Consider the following 20,342-nt stretch of genomic DNA (forward strand, 5'->3'; position numbering starts at 1 on the left):
AGCAGGACAAGTTCTTTTCAGAACTAATATCTTCTAAGCAGTAGTTATTACCACATGGTGTTACCGCAAACCGAAACGATATATAATACATTGTACAAAACAATTATAAAAATTCAGATTTAGGCATCAGAAGCTAGAATATATTTCACTTTCAATGATATCAATTTCTACTTTCTTCAGGAGTTCTTTTAGGAAACGTCACGAAAATTTTGAAGATGATAAAGGCCCGAAAACGGGGAGCTGAAAAAAACCTATAACCACTTTGAAGGAGATATCTTTAAAATTCAGAAAAGGGAACACGATTTAACAGCAAACTCCTAAACAGAAACACGTCTCAAGCTGATGATTTCCTTCTTGAGAGAAGAAAATGGGATACTTTTTTTCGTGGGAAGGAATGTTTACACATCCTTTGCCTCAACATTCACACCATTTTCTACTTAAGTCAGTGCTTATTTGGATGTTTGAGAATCTTTTAGTCAATTGTTCTGTAATCAAGGTCCAGAATAAACATGTTGAATCAAACAAATTGTTTATAAAGGGCATATACAACATTTGCAAACACCAAAAAACAAAACTACCAAATTATCAAATACACCTTACTGGAATGTTAGTGAATGAAAATCTAACGCATCCTGTTTAATAATGGCACCTGGTGTGCTGACATTTTCAAGAAAAGTGGCATTTTTGTATTTTTTCCAAAGCTGGCCAGCTGAACAGCATTGGGAAAAACTGTTTGTTTTTTTGTGTGCAAATACTGCTCCCACTTTATCAAATTTAGCTAGTCCGCATTTTGTTTGCAATCCATTGCACACCTATAAATGGGTACAAGCCAGCTGGTCTAGTTACCTGACCTTACAATTTCCTGACATCTATAAATTGCTCCGTTCCATCATAAGGTAGGTCAGGGAACCAGTCTACAAGAACGCGATTGTTTTTTCTTGAATTTTCCAGCATCTGCGAACCCATAAAGGTCAAACAAGTGAGTGTATCGATATAAACTATGTAATACTAACCCCTCAAATATATCCATTTTTGAAAATTACAGCAAAGGCAAATGTTGTATATTCCCTTTAACAGTACTGAGTACGTTTTTTAACAATTACAGTCGACTCTCGTTATAACAAACTCGTTCGGACCTAGCCAAATTGTTTGTTATATCAGAATTTTGTATTAAGAGGAACATCAGTCCCATTCATTGTGCACATAAATGCACAGTCGGGACCAAGGCTTTATGTTTGTTATAACCAGAATATTGTATTAACAGAGTTTGTACTAAAAACGAGAGTCGACTGTACATTGTTGACATTTTGTCAAGTGATTTGCAATGTACACACTCATGATCTACAGTGTTTGCTCAACCTTCAACAGTACATGTCTCACAAGTGTAGTTTTTCTTTATAAATTTCAAATCAAACAAGCATAAGGCCAAAAAACTAAATAAGTCGGTCTCTGGTCAGCGCGCGTGTCGATTTTAATCATGCGCGTCAACCTTTTTTTTTTGTCCGCGGTAGCTACAGCAGCGCCCTCTATTGCCGCACCTCCTCAAATTTTTGTACCAAGGAATGGGCAAATTGCACCAAGGCAAATTATGGACGTCCCCAATGTATATGAGGACACAACAAAAGCAAAATAGTACCCACCTTTTCTGTACAATCCAAGCTTCCAAAAAAAAAAAAAGGCCAAAAAAACCCCCCAAAAAACGCATCGCCGCATCAATTCCGGAACTTTGGTCTGACCAGAGACCGAATTTTTTTTTTTTTGGCCTAACACATTCTTTTATCCTTCTAATACACTTGAATGTGTTCTGCAGCACAACTAAAATACTGTCAACAATTTTGTACTACGATATTTTAACAACTTTTTTGCAACAATAAAAGTACATGACGCTCTCTTGTGACATCTTCTCCAAGAACTTAGCCATGTCTATTTTCATCAACGTCAGGGCTTCGCGAATCGATGCCAAGTCTCGGAAACATGGCATGCACAGATACAACTCGTGTCTATCCCTCATGGGACTCAGAACGCTCAGTTCCGAGATGATGACGTCAGCCGGAACCCAACCATCACTTGTCTCACGGAAGATGTCCGTCCGGTGGGGGTGCGGGAGCAAGGTGCAGCCGCAATGCACGCAGTAGTTCTTCCTCAGCGAGTGCGAAACCCACGTCATGAGGAAGGTATCCTTGCAGATTTCTCGCCTGAAATCGGCCCTGGCTCTTTCAAGTTTCTGCTGATCGAGGCCGATAAGGCGAAGAGAGTTTAAACAGGACTCGCACATGAGAAGTCCTGACATTTTCTCAGGCTTCTCACCAATGAACAAGTTCAGCTTTGCCAAGACTTCAGTATCGCAACGAGTAAGCTGGTTGATTCGGATGTACGCAGTGACTTGATTGCAGTTTATGCACCTGAAGATATTACCCAATACCTGTTTGGTAAAAATATAATTTAGCATTTATTTGTTTAATTTAGTGCAATTTATTGTGTTAATGCTACTTACAAACTATTTACAAATCTGGAAAGGACCTTTCAAGTACACTCCACCAAAAAGAAAGTCCTCCCTTAATACTTTTTTTGTCTAAGCCTCTAACTCAAAAACTGCTGGGCATATCTTGCTCAAATTAAGACAGATCAATACAGAAATTCCTTAGCAATCCATCCATACTCTTTGTTTGTCCCAAAACAGTGATAATGTGTACACAATTATGCAATTTATGACAAATGGTACAGAAAAAAAGTTGCACTTTTGTGTACATGCAAGGTGAGTGTGAACCACAACTTGCACGTATACAAAATGACAACTGTTTTCGGTATCATTTGTCATAAATTACACGAATTTGTACATATATCACTGTTTTGGGCCAAATAAAGAGTAAGGCTGGATTGCTAAGGAATTTCTGTATTGATTAGTCATTATTTGAGTGAGAGAAGCTCAGTAGTTTTTGAGTTACACAAAAAAGTATTGGAAGGGGGACTTTCTTTTTTGGTTGAGTGTATCAAAACCATAGTTTAGGCACTCTCCTGAAGACGGTCAGAGCATACTGACCGGAACGTCGAGTTTATACCTCTGGTTCCTTTCAGAACCATTCTCTTAGTTGAGAAATTATTTGTACATGGTGTTTCCGCAAACCTTTCATTATTTAAAACCATAGGTGTTTGAAGTTGGTGTTAGAAACACTTTGCTATGGCTGGCAATATGACACGAGTCTATGGGAAGGGGCTGCAGCCGCTAGCCTATGGCTTCCATACGATGTAGGTGCTTCTGCTTCTGCTTCAGTACTGCGTAAACACCCTCTAGAGAGTTACATGTATTAACATGCAAGCGTAGTGCTGGTAGCAAGAGAAACTAGTTTAGAGGGTGAGCGCGGTTTAAGAGGTCTTTGACGTCCAAGGCTAACAGGTCGGATTGGAAGGTGTCAGCAGAAGTGGCTTCCTGTATGGAGAGTGGAAGAAGGTTCCACTCTGGGATTGTACGTGGGATGAGGGAATATTTGTAACAGTCCTTTTTGGTATGATTAGTGGGATAAACGTAGAGTTTGGTGTGCAGCTCCTAGTTGATCTATTGGATGTTTTGGGTAGTTTATCTTCCTGGAAAGCTACCTTGCTATTTATGGCCTGGTATAGGAAAGTTAGCCTATACAAGGCGCATGCGTTACGTCCAGCCATAACCAAGGGATTCCGATATGGCCCATGCTTGCATTGACATTGACACTCCACCGACTCTGAGGGAATTCCAAGTCATAGACTACATACACACTTGAGACCAAGACATGCGTAAGCCTGAAACAGACTCTTATGGCAACAAATAATGACGCAACATTTACCCACTGATCCTCTACACAAGGATGAACTACTTCCAAAATGTCTGGTTAGAGGCGTGATCACGGCCTGTGTGCGTATAGAACATTCAATGCCGGTGCACGAGACTAGAGTCGGCACGCGGCTGCAGTTGAATTTCTGTCAAGTCTCCCGCGATTGGGTTTCATGTAGGGCATGCGCGCCGAGTCTCGCGTATGCGCGCGCATTGTATGTTCTATACGCCCACAGGCCGTTATCACGCTTCTTGACAAACCGTTCCGTGCACTTGGTACACAAGCTCAGATGAGTCGTTTATCCTTGTGTAGAGGATCCAAGAGTTACCTTCTCTTCAGCTGCTCTGCCCAGTGGTGATAAGTGCTCCTCGGAAGGCTGCATCATATGCAATGTCTGTGCTTGGTTGGCAACTCCTTGGATTTCTGTGGAAGCATTGGACCTTTGGTCTACCTTTTGGAGGCTTTCAGTAGAAGCATTGGAGCTTGGGTTAATTTGTTGGAGGTTTTCAGCACAGTTAGATGATCCCTGCCCAATGAGTTCTCGCAATGGAGATTCATCGGGTACTTTATTGGCTGCTCTGCCAGGTGATGAGTGCTCCTGAAATGGTCCCATGTATTGCGACCTCTGTCCTGCGTTTAGATCTTCGTGGGTTGTTGTTGAAGCCTTGGACTTTGGGTCTACGTGTACATGTAGGAGGCTTTCAGTAGAGTGAGATAATCCATGTGCAGTGACCTCTCCCAATGAAGCTGGCATGGCATCTTGAGTTGATGCAGGTTTGAAACTTTGATCTGATTGTGGAAGGCTTTCAACAGAGTCACATAATCCATGCCCAGTGAGTTCTTTTGTTGGAGCTTGAGATACTTCGTTGCTCGAACTGTCATTCCCATGAGAGTTATGAAGACTCTGTACACTGTCTGAAAATGGTACAGTGCTTGCATCCACTTCTGCTGTTGTTGAAATGGTATTATCTTTAGTCTGCTCAGAGCATTTTCTTATGTTGGCTCTCCAGGCCAGAAACACTTTAAGGAACTCATTAGCTGGCTTTGTCTGGGGTTCCTTCACCTCGAAACTCAGGTTCTGTTGAAAAGATCTCAATGGAACTTCTTGTCGGTGTGGCAATGGAAAACTTCTTGCAGATTCTGGTACTGTACTTGGAAGCTCTGCTGTTTGAACCACTGGGCTAGCTTTAGGCAAACCATCACCTTCCTTTGATGTTGCACCTGGTTGAGAGGCCAAGCGGACTTCCTCACCTTGGTGTGATGCTGGAAGGCATTTCTCAGAACATAAAGTTGGTGTAGGGTTTTGCAGGGACGTTTCTCGAAGAAAGTCGAACGAGGTTTGAATAAACTTGCTTACCCAACTGCCCATTGTATCAGATGAAGTACTTTGCTGGGAACTAGAAGTCTTTGAAGCTGCACGTTTTTTAAGAGCTTTGTTCTGCCTACGAGCTTTACTCCTCGATCGTTTTGAAACATGCTCTGGAGGAACATTTTCTTGAGTAGCTGCTCCAGGAGTGTACTTGGAGGAACAATGGACATGAGGGTAGGTATTCATGGCAGGATGCTGGAAGGGGTTTACAAGTGGAGGATTTACCAGAAGCTCCTTTAATAAGTAAGGATGAACAGGCTCATTCACTGGAGATAACTTCTGGGTTGGAATCTGGTATTTTTTCAAACTTTCTGTGTAGGGATACGAATCTTGGACAGGCTGGGTAGGCCTTTCCCCTGGATATGGTGGCGGAGGCTTCCTTTGATAAGGCGTTGAAGGTTGAAGAGTATCTCCATTTCGGAAGAGATCTGTGTAGGACAATCCAGCAGGTCCCACAGATGAAGTCTGTGGCATCATTTCAGGTGATTGCAGGGAAAAGTTACCAAATGACGGCAGATGAGAAGATCTAGAAATGTTTGCAGGTCGCCAAGCTTTTGATGTTGGTACAGACAACCACTGTACTGTAGATGATTGAAAGCTTGGAACACACTTTTGGAAGGTACCTGTGGGAGAGGGGGTAGCAGGTGGCCAGTGCATGGGTGATGAGCTCACAGGCATTGCAACTGATGTCATGGATGGCAAACTAACTGCAGGTGGGGGACAGAATGAATGATCCATATGTCCACTCACAGGAAAGAAACGAAACTGTGGTCTACTGCTGGGTGCCACAGGTTTATCTGCACCAAGGATGTCAATGGGAGACCAATGATTTGTAAATGGAACATGGTCAGGCGCAGCATTAGGAACTCTTGCCAGATAAGGAAGACTGGGTTGAAAGGGTTGCGTTGGCAGATTTGCAGGTTCGTGCAAAGGTGATACCATAGCAGGTGCACGAGCTGCAGCTGAACCAATAGCTGAACCTTTGGAGTTCACAGGTGGCAATGAAGGCCAAGGCACAGGTGTTGCATCAAAAGGGAAGACAGCTATGGGCGAAGGAACATCTGTAGCAAGACCAGGTGATTGTACTGCACCTACAGATACATGCTCATTAGGTGTGTGATGCAAAGGTGACATTTGTAGAGTCTCTCTGGCTGGAAGAGCACCTGGCACTCGTGATGAAGGTGATGGAAGGCAGAATGGAGTTGGGATTTCAGAGGTCAGATATGGAAAACGTTGGGCATCCAGAGATTTCGGTCTTGGCAGTGATGAGACACAAGAATGAGGATGATGATTTGTCAAGTGTTTGAGGGAGGGAACAACTGTGCTTGTTCCACCATATGCAACATTTGAGAAGTATGGAATGGGAGACCGAGGCATTTTTTCAGTTGAAACAGCACGTGCATGGATACCTGATGAGTAGGTAGGAGTGTTTGCGTTTTCTGGCGAGGGAAGCTTAAACTTGTTGGCAAGACTGATAGAGTTACACATTTGAAATTGGATCTCTTGAGGGTGACAGGAACCTATTCTTTGTGTCGCATTTCTTGTCTGAAAATTGAGGTGATGATTAGGGCTTGGTGACAGTTGTGGCTCAGACCTTGGCAGCTTCATACTCTGGACATAATTGTGCTGGTGCCTGTCAACAGCCTCCCTGGTTTCCGAGCAGAACTGTTTTGAGATATGAGATTCACTAGAAGGCAACAGGTTGTCATTAATATCATAGATCGTTCTTTTGTTGGATAGAGTTGGTTCACTCGAGAAGCCCATTGATGCTGTCCTAGGAAAGCCCATTTCAGATTTGTTAGAGATGCTGTCCCTGAGAAAAGTAAAGGGGTGTGATTCAGCTACGGAAGCCATCTCTGCTGATGCAGATCTCGCTCTGAGAGACTGCAACGTGTCTTGAAAGATGCCAGCAATTGTCTGCCTGGATGCCTGAGGTGAGGTTGTGGATAAATCGTCACAGGTTTCAGGTGAGATTGGAGGCATCGTCAGAGGCTCATTAGTCATAAGGTACTGGTAGGTAGGGTAGGCAATACTCTGGTTTGGGGAAGCTGAATGACCCTGCAAATGGGAGGAAAACTCCAAGGTTGATAAAGCCTCAGTGTGTTGCACTGAGAGAGTATTAGACTCTGCCTGTTGTCTTTCTGTCTCAGATGTGGTTTCCAAGGTAGGGTCTTTTAAGGAAGAAAGCAAGGCCGGCTTACAGTTTATGTAAACTGCCAAATTGCCAGGTGATGCTGATCCAGAACTGGGAGAGATGTGGCCGGCTTCCTCAACAACATCCTGATTTTGGAGAATGTCACTCGATGGCATCAATGAGGGAGTTTCCAATTCATCATCAGAATCAGAGACAGGATTGGCTCTGATGAGCAAGACAGGATATGGTCTTTGACACATCCCACCTGCTGACACCGAATCCCCTAAACCTGTGTCCTCCGTATCACCCGGCAGAGCATCTGTCTGCCATCTCATTGGGGAAGGGTACCTCAGCTGTATTTGCTCGGTCTCCAATCCTGCATGACGTTCTGGGAAGTCTGTCCCGTAGTCCTGCCCCTGTAGCCACACTTCTGAGGGGAGCATCTGTATGTGGGAGGGACCATCTTGAGAGACTTGCAAGGCCTGGGATTGTATCTCAGATGCCATGCTGGTTTACCTGGAGACTTCAGTCCAAGAATGTTGACAATGTCCGCTGTAAAGAAAATAATATTATGATGGGGTAAACCAATTATGTATGTAACTTTTTTTTCACTGAGATTTGTTGCTTATTAAAGGCAAAGACTTTGAAGACATTGGAGGCAATTAAATTAATCCATCACTTATAGCTAACATGTAACTTCAAAAAAGGGTTGGCCTTTGCTAATACCTTTTAGTTCTCAAGTTTCTGTCTGGTTATATTATATGACACACAACAGGAAAGTAACAAAACAAAGGACAATCCCAGCTTTACAGTCTAAGAGTTTATCCGACTGATTAGCAACTGTACTACATTGTATAACACTGTGTTAATTCACTGACAGGCCCTTCCAGACACTGCAGTGTTTATTATACAGTAGTTTTCAATTTGAAATTTAATATGAAGTGAAAAAAAGAGGATCAGCTAGCTGCTTCGTGGAAAACTTGAATGCCTGTGGCATACAAAATATGACTCAAAAGGGTCCTTAACAATACTTACAGAAAACTTAAAGGGAATGTACATCATTGGCTTATGCTTAAATTTTCAGAAATGAACTATTTGAGGGGTTAGTATAATAGATCAAATTATTGTTACACTGACAAGTTTGAAGGTTTGTTTTCGAAAATGCTGGAAAAACCAAGAAAACAAAACTGTTCAAGTAGTCTGGTTCCCCGACTCCACTAAAGATGAAATGGATCAATTTATAGATGCCGGAAAATTGTAAGGTAAGGGAACCAGTCTAGCTGGCCTGCACCCGGTCATGAACATGTAGCCAATAGCAATCAGAATTTGGACTGAAAAAAGGGTAAATTTGGAGCAGTAGTTGGAAAATAGTTAGGTTTTTCCAACGGTGGTCGGCCGACCACCGTTGGAAATTTATACAAAAATACCTTTTTTCTAGAAAATGGCTTCACACCAGGTGTCATAATTTTACAGGATGCTTTAGACTGTCATTTACCGACATCCTAGTACGGCATTTTGTAAAAATGTTGTAGTTTTGTTTTTTTCGATGATTGCAAATGTTGTATATTCCCTTTAACCATAGCTACAATATAACTTTGAACCACCACACACAATGCTTTCATTGTGCAGCAGTAGGGACTTGTGTGAATGTGCTGCATACCACTGTTCCCTGCATACAACTGCATGACCTTGGACACACATTGCATTACATGCATGATGGAGCACCACTTACTACAATCACCACTTGCAGGTTGCACAGGTGTAAATAGAGAACACCTGTCCTGAAGTCTGGAATGTGTCATGGTAACTTATCCCTCCATGGTAACATGTACAAAGGTATCCTGATAAACACTTTTCCAACCACCTAGGTATCAGTCACTCCTACTATTTCATCTTGTTCATTATCTTTATGAAAATGACCCTCACTTAATATTTTCCTTTCTTGTGGAAAAACATACATGTAGAATTTGCAAATCTTTTTATTATTATTATTGGTTTTTTTTTTTTTTTTTTGGGGGGGGGGGGAGGGCCAAGCTTATGCAACCCGGAAAAACAACACAATATGGGGGAACTTGCACTAAATAGACCATGGAGGTAGACTTGTATTGACTCAGATAGGGATTTTTCTAATCAAACTAGACTAATCTTGGGATCTTTTAAGAGAACAGTTGTGAGGAAATTGAATTAATAATAGAGACAAGACACCACATTCTGGATTTCCAACAAAAAAAGGGGGAAAAAGAATTTATTTACAAAAATTCAAGACTAGATGAAGAAACTATAGCAATAACCAAAACCAGCACTAAACTCAATATGAAAGACCAATTGAAGCCAAAATCCAAACTAAAACTTCAATTAAAAGGACCAAGGACTTAAAACTGAAACAGCAAATTGATAAGACCGAAGACCAATGACCACATAAAAGACTGAAACCTTAAACCAACACAGTATGTAATAGTGGACACTCACATGTCACACAGGGCAGGGCCCATCCAAGAACAAGGTGAAAGAGAGGAAGCTAAAAATTACCCCCCCCAAAAAAAAAAAGAAGATAAAATATTCACTAACTATAAGAGAAAACTAAACCTACCAAATTATCTTATTTTTATAAGTAAACCAAAATGAAAGTAATACCAATGCCTTCAGTTCAATCAAAAGTCACTTCACTGAGGCCTATACTTGAAGAACTACTGTACATATAGCAAAGAACTAGCTCCCCAACAAAAAAGTGTCCATTAAAATAAAGGAAATTGGATCAATTCAATCATATTAATGAGTATAAGGCCAAAGTAAAGTGATATCAAATCAACCATGAATGGCTCTAATAGTAATTTAGAGCTATTATAGTTGCCTCCCTCTTTTGGGAATTAACTTTATGACCATTGAGACCAAGGCCTCTTGGGAACCTTGTGGTCAGACCTGTTCCCCTCAGCATAATGACCTTACCATGCCTTCGAATGTGTACGAAGTCTATGGCCAATAAATGCACCTAATGTGATGATGTACATTTATGTAACTTGACACCAGACGTTATGTAATCAGTGAATCGGATTTTGCCAATGTGTATAAAAATGTACATACAAAACCTATGGAAAGGAGTCTGAAAAAGAAAAAAAAAGGGAAAACAGACGAGAAAAAAACTAACAAAATTAACATTAGCAACAGCTCTTTCGGTGTACCGAAAACAACCAAAAATCTTCAGAAAAACAAAGAGTGTTTTGGCAAATTGCCCACACAGCCAAGAACCAAAGTGAAAGGAATTTCACATCAACCTTGAAATGGATCAACTATCCTTCAAGAACAGCAGTTAGTTGCCTCTTTTGGGAATTAACATGACCTCTCTACAGACCAGACTAACTCTAAAGTATAAGGTCTATCACACTAGTTCCCTTTATTTGTCTTTACTTTTATATATTGCTAAAGAAATGCATATGAACTGTACTGGTCACTTGCCTTACTTCTTACTCCCTATGTTTAGAATTCTCCCGGTTACAGAATATTATCAGTCAAATGAAATGATTATGCTGAAGAAGTTTTCAATGAAATTGTGAGGGGAAAAAACCCCCACATACTTCTCAATTAATAGTAAACCCTGTATCTTATTGTGTCTTTTTGATGGTAAAGACCAAAAGTCAGTATAGACCAGATAAACATACTATGACTACATAATTATTATCAAGTTAAGAATTGATGATATATCATCTCAATAATAAAATCACAAGTACTCTGTGAATAACGTTGAATAATACAGATGAATTATCAACCTAAATAAGAAATAATCCTCAAAAAATAAACAAAGTTATAGAAAGAATGGACAACTTTTATTAAACAAGTAGAAATAATAAATTGAATCTTAGTACCAAATTACCATGAGGGTAATTTCAGTAGTGAGAATGCCCCCCCCCCCCCAACACAAGTCCTAATCCCAAATGTAATGGGTCAAACAGCTAGGTCAAGTCCAAGACAGGGGCAATAAAAAATGGGTCGCCAACCTGACCACCCCAAAAAAGGCAAATTTTGGGGGTATGACATTTTATTTTTGTCTGGGAGGGGGAAGGGGGAGCTTAGCTTACAGTACATTTTTTTTTTAACTTTGCCGAGGAATGACAAAACTTTTCAATACCAATTTTGTTGTTTATTGTCCGAAGTATTAGATTTTTTTATCTCATATTTTAACATCTATGGTACACTGATTTGTATGAAAAACAAAAATCACATATATATCCACATTTTTGAGATTTTTTTACTTCAATTAAAGATTATTATTATTCTCACTGGTTAAATCAAACCCCCCCCCCCCATTTTTTTTTTTTTAATGAAATGACACATTATAATACGTAAGAATTTGACAAGAAGATTGCAGACATATACAGTGACAACTGACCCACTCAAATCCAGGGAAACACATCCTACACCCAAACAAACCCAGACATGCCGACTATTTTATGTGCAAAATTAATGAAATAATTACAAAATTGTGTATAAGTCTGATCTGGGAGAACAGGCTCTTCAAGTTTGGAGATGAAGAATTCTTTTCTTTATTTCTTCAGCGGCCGCATGGCAGTTGTGCGCAGCCAGTGCTGTAAAAACTTTCTTCAACAATAAGACTTTATAACATGTGTTCTGGATGGTTGCTAAAACAAAACTGACTCCAATAATAATACAAAGCTAAGCTAAACCATGGCCATTGCTAAACCACAGGATGTTTGGCTGTGCCTTACATTTCTGAGAAACCACACAGGGATTATACATAAACAGACATGGTGATAAAAATAAATAACTATAAGAAAACCTAATGAATAATAATGAGCTGCAAACAAAGTATCTAAACATGCCTCCAGCCTGGAGTTTGATTAATTTTTCAAAAGTTGGTAGGTGGACAGTCAAACCAAAGAGAAATGAGTTTCTCTATAGTCAAACCCAGGGCCAAAGGACAGTTTCTCATATAGTGGTCCTGGCCTAGGAATTAAATAAAATGAACACAAAAAATAAAACTGCATGATGTACATAAAACAAAGAAAAGAAGATCAATCAAGTTGAATATGGTCCTTAGGGGTGACCACTGCGGCAATGACTATCAATATGTTGAGGCTTGGCCAGTGACATCCTGGAGCAGTATGGAGGATTTCAAGCATAATCCAGGCCTATATTTATGAATGGCTGAGCAAAAACAAGACCTTGTTGACAAAGGGCATCCTAAGAAATCAGTAAGCACTTTTGCCACATAAGGCAGTGACCGTCAATATGTTGCGGCTTGGCCAGTGACATCCTGGAGCAGTACGGAGGATTTCAAGCATAATCCAGGACTATTTTATGAATGGCTGAGCAAAAACAAGACCTTGTTGACAAAGGGCATCCTAAGAAATCAGTAAGCACTTTTGCCACATAAGGCAGTGACCGTCAATATGTTGCGGCTTGGCCAGTGACATCCTGGAGCAGTACGGAGGATTTCAAGCATAATCCAGGACTATTTTATGAATGGCTGAGCAAAAACAAGACCTTGACAAAGGGCATCCTAAGAAATCAGTAAGCACTTTTGCCACATAAGGCAAATAAAAAAAAAACCATGTTCAGCGTCCACGCTGCTTCCTTTTTGGAGGCCACCTCCCTTTTTTTTTTTATAAAACGAAAAAATGATATATTTAAGACAGTGCCATCATTCTGGCCTCTTTGTCTACGTTTATAACAGCCGTTGAAATTGCTTTTGGGCAGCCAGGGGAGAGCATGAATGTAATAAGGGAACAAAACTGAAGAGTTTATTTTTTGAAAATAAACTTTTCAGTTGTTACTTTTGACACAGTTGAGTCAGTTGACTGATGCAGTACTAAAGGGTGTTACTGTAACACAGTATGAGAGTCCCACATTTTTGGACTGGTATAACTGAAAGGAAAGTCTATTTTTAACTTTGCCCAAACTCAAAAAGAATGTTGACCTTGACTGTTGTTATATGACCCATTTTAAACTTGCAAATAACAGGGGCAGTTCAAAAGGTAAAACCCTGCAGGCGTTTTGGACAATCTCTTCAAATTTCTTCTGAAAATAACAGGGTAACTAGACAAGCGTGAAATTAAATTTGTACCCGATGCAAACCCAGTCAACAGAGAGGAAGACCAGTAGTAGGCCTAATTGAGACATTTTACGAGACTACATCATACATGTAGCACGGTAAATGTGAAGAACAAAAATCCACTTAGTTAGAGCATTCCTCCATGGTTAGAGGTTATCTGACTTACCAAAATTAGAGACATTAAAAACCTACAGGTATTATTAATGCGTTGATAGAGGGCAGGGTTTTAATTTTTTTAAGGTAATTTTTGGAAAAGCAACGATGAAGACAACAAAATATAATACAAAAAATAAAGATGGCAACATGAAAATAAAGACGGCAGTTACCGTGATGCACAGTGGACACGCTAGCGTTGATTCGCATGACACCAACCGTAAAACATGTAAGAAAATAGCAGTTTTTACCACAAGAAACTGTTCAAAATAACAAACAAATGATGTCATGAGAGTTAAGATTAGTCTGCTTTCGTTTGAAAAAGCCATTTTGGAATGATAAAAGGAAAAAGTGTTGCAACCTGATGCCACTTCAGCGGTTGTGTACAATTACAAACAAAGTCTATGCCATGGAGATTCAAGAAAATTTTCAAATTATTTCCCAACAAAATTGGAAATGTTTTTCAGCCCCAGATTCATGTCTTATATCATCATTTTAACAATGACCTTCATTGAGATGATATATGAAGAAAAAAGTGGCGTCAGGTTCGAACATTTTTTCACGAGAAACCACTGGGACTCCTTTTTTTCGACCTTAAAGGGAATATACAACATTTGCAAACATCGAAAAATAAAACTACCAAGTTTTTGCGAAATACCTTAATAGGATGTTGGTAAATGACAGTCTAAAGCATCCTGTAAAATTATGGCACCTGGTATACTGTCATTTTCAAGAAAAGTGGTATTTTTGTATCAATTTCCAACGCTGATCGGCCGATCAGCGTTGGAAACAACTGGCTTTTTTTCAAATACTGGCCCCAATTGACCATTGCACTTGTTTGCAATCGATTACAAACCCATGAACGGGTACGAGCCAGCTAGACTGGTTCCCTGACCTTACAATTCCCCAATGTATGTTAACTGCTCTGTTTCTTCTTATATGGAGTCAGGGAACCAGACTACAGGAAAACGATCGTTTTTCTTGGTTTTTATAGCATTTTCGAACCCAAAACCTCCAAAAAGTCAGTGTAACTACAGTCGTTTGACCGGTTCCGCAATCGCAAATCGTCTGAAGCGTCTTGTGGCGAAAAAACGCGCTTTCACAGGAAGCTACGTATCTATAAATATGCGCAAATTACTCACCTACTTCATGATATGAATAGTTTTCTGCGATCGTTTGAAAGAGAAATTTGCCAGGACATTTTGTAGAGGTCGGTGCTTTGACCGGTTTCGCAAAAGTTTTCCGGTTTCGCAAACGACGCCCTCTGTGAGCCTGGACTGAAAATATTCCTTGTTTACTGGCCAAATCTAGATCGTTTTTGCTCCCAAACCAGCCAAGAAAAGATGTGGATTATATTTCCCTGTACATGAGCCAAGGTCTGCACATTATAATGCGTCCAAATTTACAAAATGTAACTCCATGAAGTTGTTATGGTTTGTTGGATCTTTTTCTACGTTATCAGGTTATAATTATTTGACTTGCTTCAATCTGTAGCCTAACTTCTTCTCATTGTCTTCTCTCCACAGGTTTCTTCAGGCTTGCGAGCTACAGTGCCTAGGGCGCTTTTGAGGAATCCTTGGTTTCATTACCAGAAATGATTAATAATAATAATAATAATAATCCAATTAAATGGCTTTCTTGCTTTTTGTGCATTCTGTCAATCATCTTGCAATCACTAATATTTTTCTTTTTTGTTGTCTTATTCTTATTTAATTAGACACACTCTGACTTTGGATAGAAATTAGAACCAGACACAAACCTTGTACCAAATTGCTCTAGTTGGTTGTTTTTTTTTCTCACATAAGCACAGACCAGCTATTTATGAATTTGAATTAATATTTTCTCCAGGATCATTTTAATTCCTATGACACTTAAAGGAAGTGACTGCATGGCTGGATGAATTGGAACTGAATCATTGTCTGCAGGGGAGCACTGTTTATTAATATTATTTGTTTATTTAATTATTATTATTTATTTACTTTTTTTTATACCCTCCCCTTTTTTTCATTTTAATTTTTTTGTGGGGGGGGGGGGGGGGAGTGTTTCAATTTCTTCGGGGTAAAAACACAATATGCTTAATTTTGTGTGCACCAACATCCAGTAGGGGGAACCTGGGGGCCGGGAGGGGAGGGGGAACAGGCCTCAGCAGGCCAGATACATACAGGCCACATACATATTGTTTCACATTCAAATTAAATTTCACATACAAATTGAAACAAATTGTTAAAAATGTCATAAATCCTATGGCTGTTTCATAGCAATTGCAATTTCTAATTATAATGTCGTTGGAAAGTTAAAGAGAGGGTTCAGTTACTCCTCATACGTTGTTGCACATATTAACTCTGTACGTGTATCATGCTTGGGCAACTGTATTAGCAAACCTCATCTACCGTTCGGTGATGCTCTTAAAAGAAAATGTCAACACATTCATCACGTACATCCCGATAACCCTTTCAATATATTGACATGTGATACCTGCATAATCGTGTGTAAAATGTAAATGTAATACAAAACTAAAGCACTCAAGAAGCTACCCCTTTAAATCCAAAAATATACCTGTCATATAAATAAATGGTGATGAATCACAGAAATAGACATGTTCTGTGGGTTTTTCATGCAAAGTAGCATAGTTTTCAAACACCTCACTTCTCTTTTACATGTACTGGTTAATAAAAATGTATGTAACGCCTTTAAATTTATTGCCTTTATGACACCTGCATGTCTGTTTAATTGTTATACACAAATAATTTAAGCACTCCAGAAGCTAGCACTATAGTATACAAAAAAAGAACTTGTCACATAAATAAATTAATTCAAAGGAATGGTGATGAAGACACACAGCTACATGTACTTTCACTATAATATTCAACTTCTTCTTGACCTTCACAGGTAAAACTGAAAAAGATGTGCTGATGGCCTCTTCATGGCCTATCAGGAGGCTGGCGTAATCTTCTTCTTTGTCTTTGGCATTGTCTGTATGAAACAGAAATTTTATATAACTCATTTAGTTTATGACCAAGTTGAGACAAAAATTGAGTAATGGTTTATAGTTTTTGACAAATTTTGTGCTCCAAGAAAACAATCAAAATTTGTGTCTCTGTACTGACGAGAGACTGGTCTTCATTATGAAATATTAGTGTACCTATTTTTCTTTTTGTTTAAAAGAGTAAAGAGTAAGGTTAGAACCCACCGAAAAAAATGATAATTTTAAATTTACTAAATTACTGGAAATGTCCTTTGGGTTAGAAACACACCTGCGTTTTATTTTCCATATTATTATGCACTATTTTTAATTGTTCCCCACAAACCTCACCTCCTAGCCTGGGCTGAATCATGCACCCTGGATGTGGAGAGTTGTAACTCTAGAATGAATCCAAACCCCTGAGGCACAACCGCTTCAACACCAAGTATGGGGTGAATTTTTTTAGAGCAAAGGAAAAATGTTTAGTGGGAATTTTGCTCACTAAGAAAGATTTTTGTATTTTAAATTTTGAAGTCCGATTTTTTTTTTATCCAAAACCTACAGTGCTATCCGGAAGCTGGACAGAAACAAAAATCATTTTGTTTCAATTTTGTTTTCAATTTTGCACTAAACACCCAGAAATGATCATCAAATTCGACATTTTTAAACAAGGATTAATAGAAATTCTCAATTTCTTTGTAAGTTGTAAAAAAAAAAAAGATTCATGGCAAAATAAATAAAGTGCGCTGCGCTAGGGGGCCGTCATCAACAATACTTGTCAATAGCAGCACTGGTTAATACAGTCACACCATGGCCAGTGTATTGTATAGGCAGTATGAATGCGTTTGCGGAACCGGCCAAACGACCAGCAGTTACTCTGGTGGGTATAGAAAAAAAAATTCAAAGACTTCAAATCTTATATTTGTATGGTGGAATAATGAATAATTTCCGAACAAGTTGCATCTATTGCCATGATTTAATTCCCCTGAACAATCGTGTAGCAGGCCGACAAACATGAAATCACGCTTCCGTGCGCGTTCCATTTCGGCAGTTCGTTAACGGCAAGTGACGGTCGTAGGGGATTTATTTTTAAATGTAAGTGAGTATCCTAAAACTAAAACCATTTTTGAAAAGTAGATTGAATAACCTTTCCATCGGTACCAAAGTTTAAGTCTTTGGCGTTTTTGTCTTCCTGAAAACGAGAGCTAGTTTTCCGAAATTGCGGAACTGGTCAAATTGCGGAACCGGTCAATTGACTGTATATTTGCTTTATATTTCTAACCCCCCAATTCCATCCATATCTGAAAATTACAGCAAAAGCAAATGATGTATATTCCCTTTAAATTTGCCTTACCCGCGCGTATACTGCCTTTAGCGATACGCAGTGGCTATTGTTACGGCAGCCGTAACGCATTTCCCATTTTCTATCGTTACGGTAGACTGCAACCTGGCAACTTTTATAAAAAAACATGACAAGAAAATATAAAATTAGAAGGAAAAAAGTGAATTTGAACTTTATGAAATTCGGACTTTATTTCCCTTTTAAAAAAAATCCTCCAAAGCCTCAGGTTAGAAAAGGAAAAAAATTCGAGTGCAAAACTGAGATTCGAACCCGCAACCTCGCGGTGCAAAATCCTACCCTCTATCGGCTGAGCTGGCGCACTGCTAGACAAAACATGGGGAAACAAATAATTATATACCTGCGTGCGTTTCAAAAAAATATCGTAGAGGGCGCTAAACAACGAGTGCCGTAACGATAGCCACTTCGTTAGCGATAGCAGCATGCACGTGGAGCTGGTTTATGCTCCATTGTGTACGCATGTTTTATGTGAACCACCACACAGGCATGACAGGCACTGCTTCACTTCGTTGCTTGTCAACAATGTCATAATAACCATCATTTCATCTGACAAACATTATTTCAGTTGATAAACCATTTTAACTTGGCAGCAATAGCTTACCTTATACTTATAGGTAGAAGGGAACAGTTGCTTTTAATACTTGAAGTTGATATTGAAGCGAAAGACATCCAAACTTCGCCGACGTTCTCATGACAGTGCATGATCAAATCAAACACGTGCACAGAAATCTGTCAAGTGTCAAAAAAGTTTACGGACTTGTAGCACAGCGCCCTCTTTTGGCCAGCATTGTTTATGTTATTTGAGGAAAGATTCCACGAGTTTTAGGCGGGATAATCAGATAAAAGGCTTTCGTAGTTTAAGAGATCAACATCAACATGGGAATATGTCTTTCCCCTGAAACTGTATTTCAAAAGACGTTTTCTGTGATATATTTCTGAAAGACGTCCTTAGCAAGGGGTTTTGGGCACCCCCCCCCCGACCCCATCCACCCACTGGATGTCAGAAATAAATAAATATGAGCGGAAATATATAAAAGTTGCTCTTAGGCCCCCCCCCCAAAAAAAGTCTCCGGTTTCTGGTATGGAGCTTGCCCAAAAAGTGGTGCGGCGACGCGGCTTTTTTTTTTTTTTTACCTGATTTTTTTTGCTTCAAATGTCGGCTGATGACTGCAAATGGTGCCCGACTAAACTTAGTGCAAATATATGGGAGTCCAGAGAGGCCACATAAAGCTTATTCTCGACCGTAACCCAATCTAAAAACACGTTAAAATGGTGCAGCAGCAGGATTCCAGTCAAAACAGTGGGTTTGGCGGTTTTGAGACATCATCTTTCATTGAAATTTTTTTTTTTTCATTTTGCCGACGCGCATGGCTACGGCGACGCGCGCGCATACCAGAAACCGGAGACTTTTTTTGTTGGCCTTAGTGTCCCCTTGAAAAAATCTGCGCACCCCCAGGAGCCCCTAGAGTTTTGACCCTAGTTATGGTAGTGATGTGCCATCTCGAAAGATATCTTTCCCTAAAAATTTGCAAGTCGCCTGGTGGACTTACCATAAAGACCTAGGCTTATAACACAACAGTGAATCCTATTTAATCATACGATGTTACATCATCTCTTAGCAGGAAAACATTGTAACAATGACTGTACGTTGTTGGGGGTATGGCCATGGGGGAATAAGTTGTACAACTTTTGGTGGGGAAGCCTGGGGGGGGGGGGGGAGGAGGGGAGCATACGGGCGGATCCAGAACACATTTTTTTTGGGGGGGGGCCAACCCCCAAAAGTGGGTCAAATTACAGCAAGGGGTTTGGCCCCGAATTTTTTGGGATTCTAGATGCTCTGTGGTGCGATCTGTGGCAACTTAACCAAATTAACTTTTGAGGAAAAGATGGTGGTGTCACGTCACTTAAAAAATTTGGTTCTTTTTTTCTTGGGGGGGGGCATGGCCCCCGTTGGCCCCCCCCTCCCGATCTGCCGGGGGGGGGGGGGGGGGACAGTTCGTGTTTCTGCTTTTTTGGTGCATGGCAAATTTACTTATTCTGCAAAGCTCTTCTTTTAAATGCAATTCAGGTTACTTTTCAGTTTCCAATTGCTATTTGCTCCTTGCAGATTGTACTAGAAAATGTGTAGAATTTTCAAACAAAAAATTATATTTCACCAAGAAAAAAAAGTCCAAAATAACATTGTAAAAATGGTAGGCTGAGCAAGGGGAGATTCTAACATAAGTGTATGAAATTATAACAATCCAAATGAGAAAAATTCAATGTTTCATTATTTTTATTAAAATCAATCCAACCTCGAATAATGACACACAACAGACAGTGTGTTTATTTTGTAGGTTGAAATTGCAGGGAAATTGTTTTACATTATGAAGATTTTCAGGCTGATTTCAGCAGCGTATTCAGCTTTTGATGTCGGGGGGGGGGGGGCCATGGCAAATAGACATGTTTTTTTTACTCTGGACACTTGCCCTCCGTAAAATCAAAAAGGGGG

General features: G+C 39.8%; 1 protein-coding gene across 1 annotated transcript; it reads right to left on the bottom strand.

Moving 5' to 3' along the window:
- Positions 1 to 1,670: 1,670 nt before the first annotated feature.
- LOC119745819 lies at positions 1,671 to 18,816 on the bottom strand. The gene is made up of 3 exons (XM_038222438.1): positions 18,453 to 18,816; positions 4,135 to 7,861; positions 1,671 to 2,422 (listed from the first exon to the last, which is right to left on the bottom strand). Exons 2-3 carry the CDS (start codon positions 7,813 to 7,815, stop codon positions 1,841 to 1,843), a joined length of 4,263 nt encoding a protein of 1,420 aa, XP_038078366.1. The 5' UTR covers positions 7,816 to 7,861; positions 18,453 to 18,816; the 3' UTR covers positions 1,671 to 1,840.
- Between the last annotated feature and the right edge of the window lie 1,526 nt (positions 18,817 to 20,342).

Source organism: Patiria miniata, unplaced genomic scaffold, assembly GCF_015706575.1.
Source record: "Patiria miniata isolate m_02_andy unplaced genomic scaffold, ASM1570657v1 HiC_scaffold_7, whole genome shotgun sequence".
NCBI lineage: Eukaryota > Metazoa > Echinodermata > Asteroidea > Valvatida > Asterinidae > Patiria > Patiria miniata.

Coding starts and splice junctions, on each gene's coding strand:
- LOC119745819 (XM_038222438.1), bottom strand. CDS start 7,815: ATGGCATCTGAGATACAATCCCAGGCCTTGCAAGTCTCTCAAGATGGT. Junction 2,423..4,134: donor GCAGAGCAGCTGAAGAGAAG/GTAACTCTTGGA, acceptor TTTACCAAACAG/GTATTGGGTAATATCTTCAG.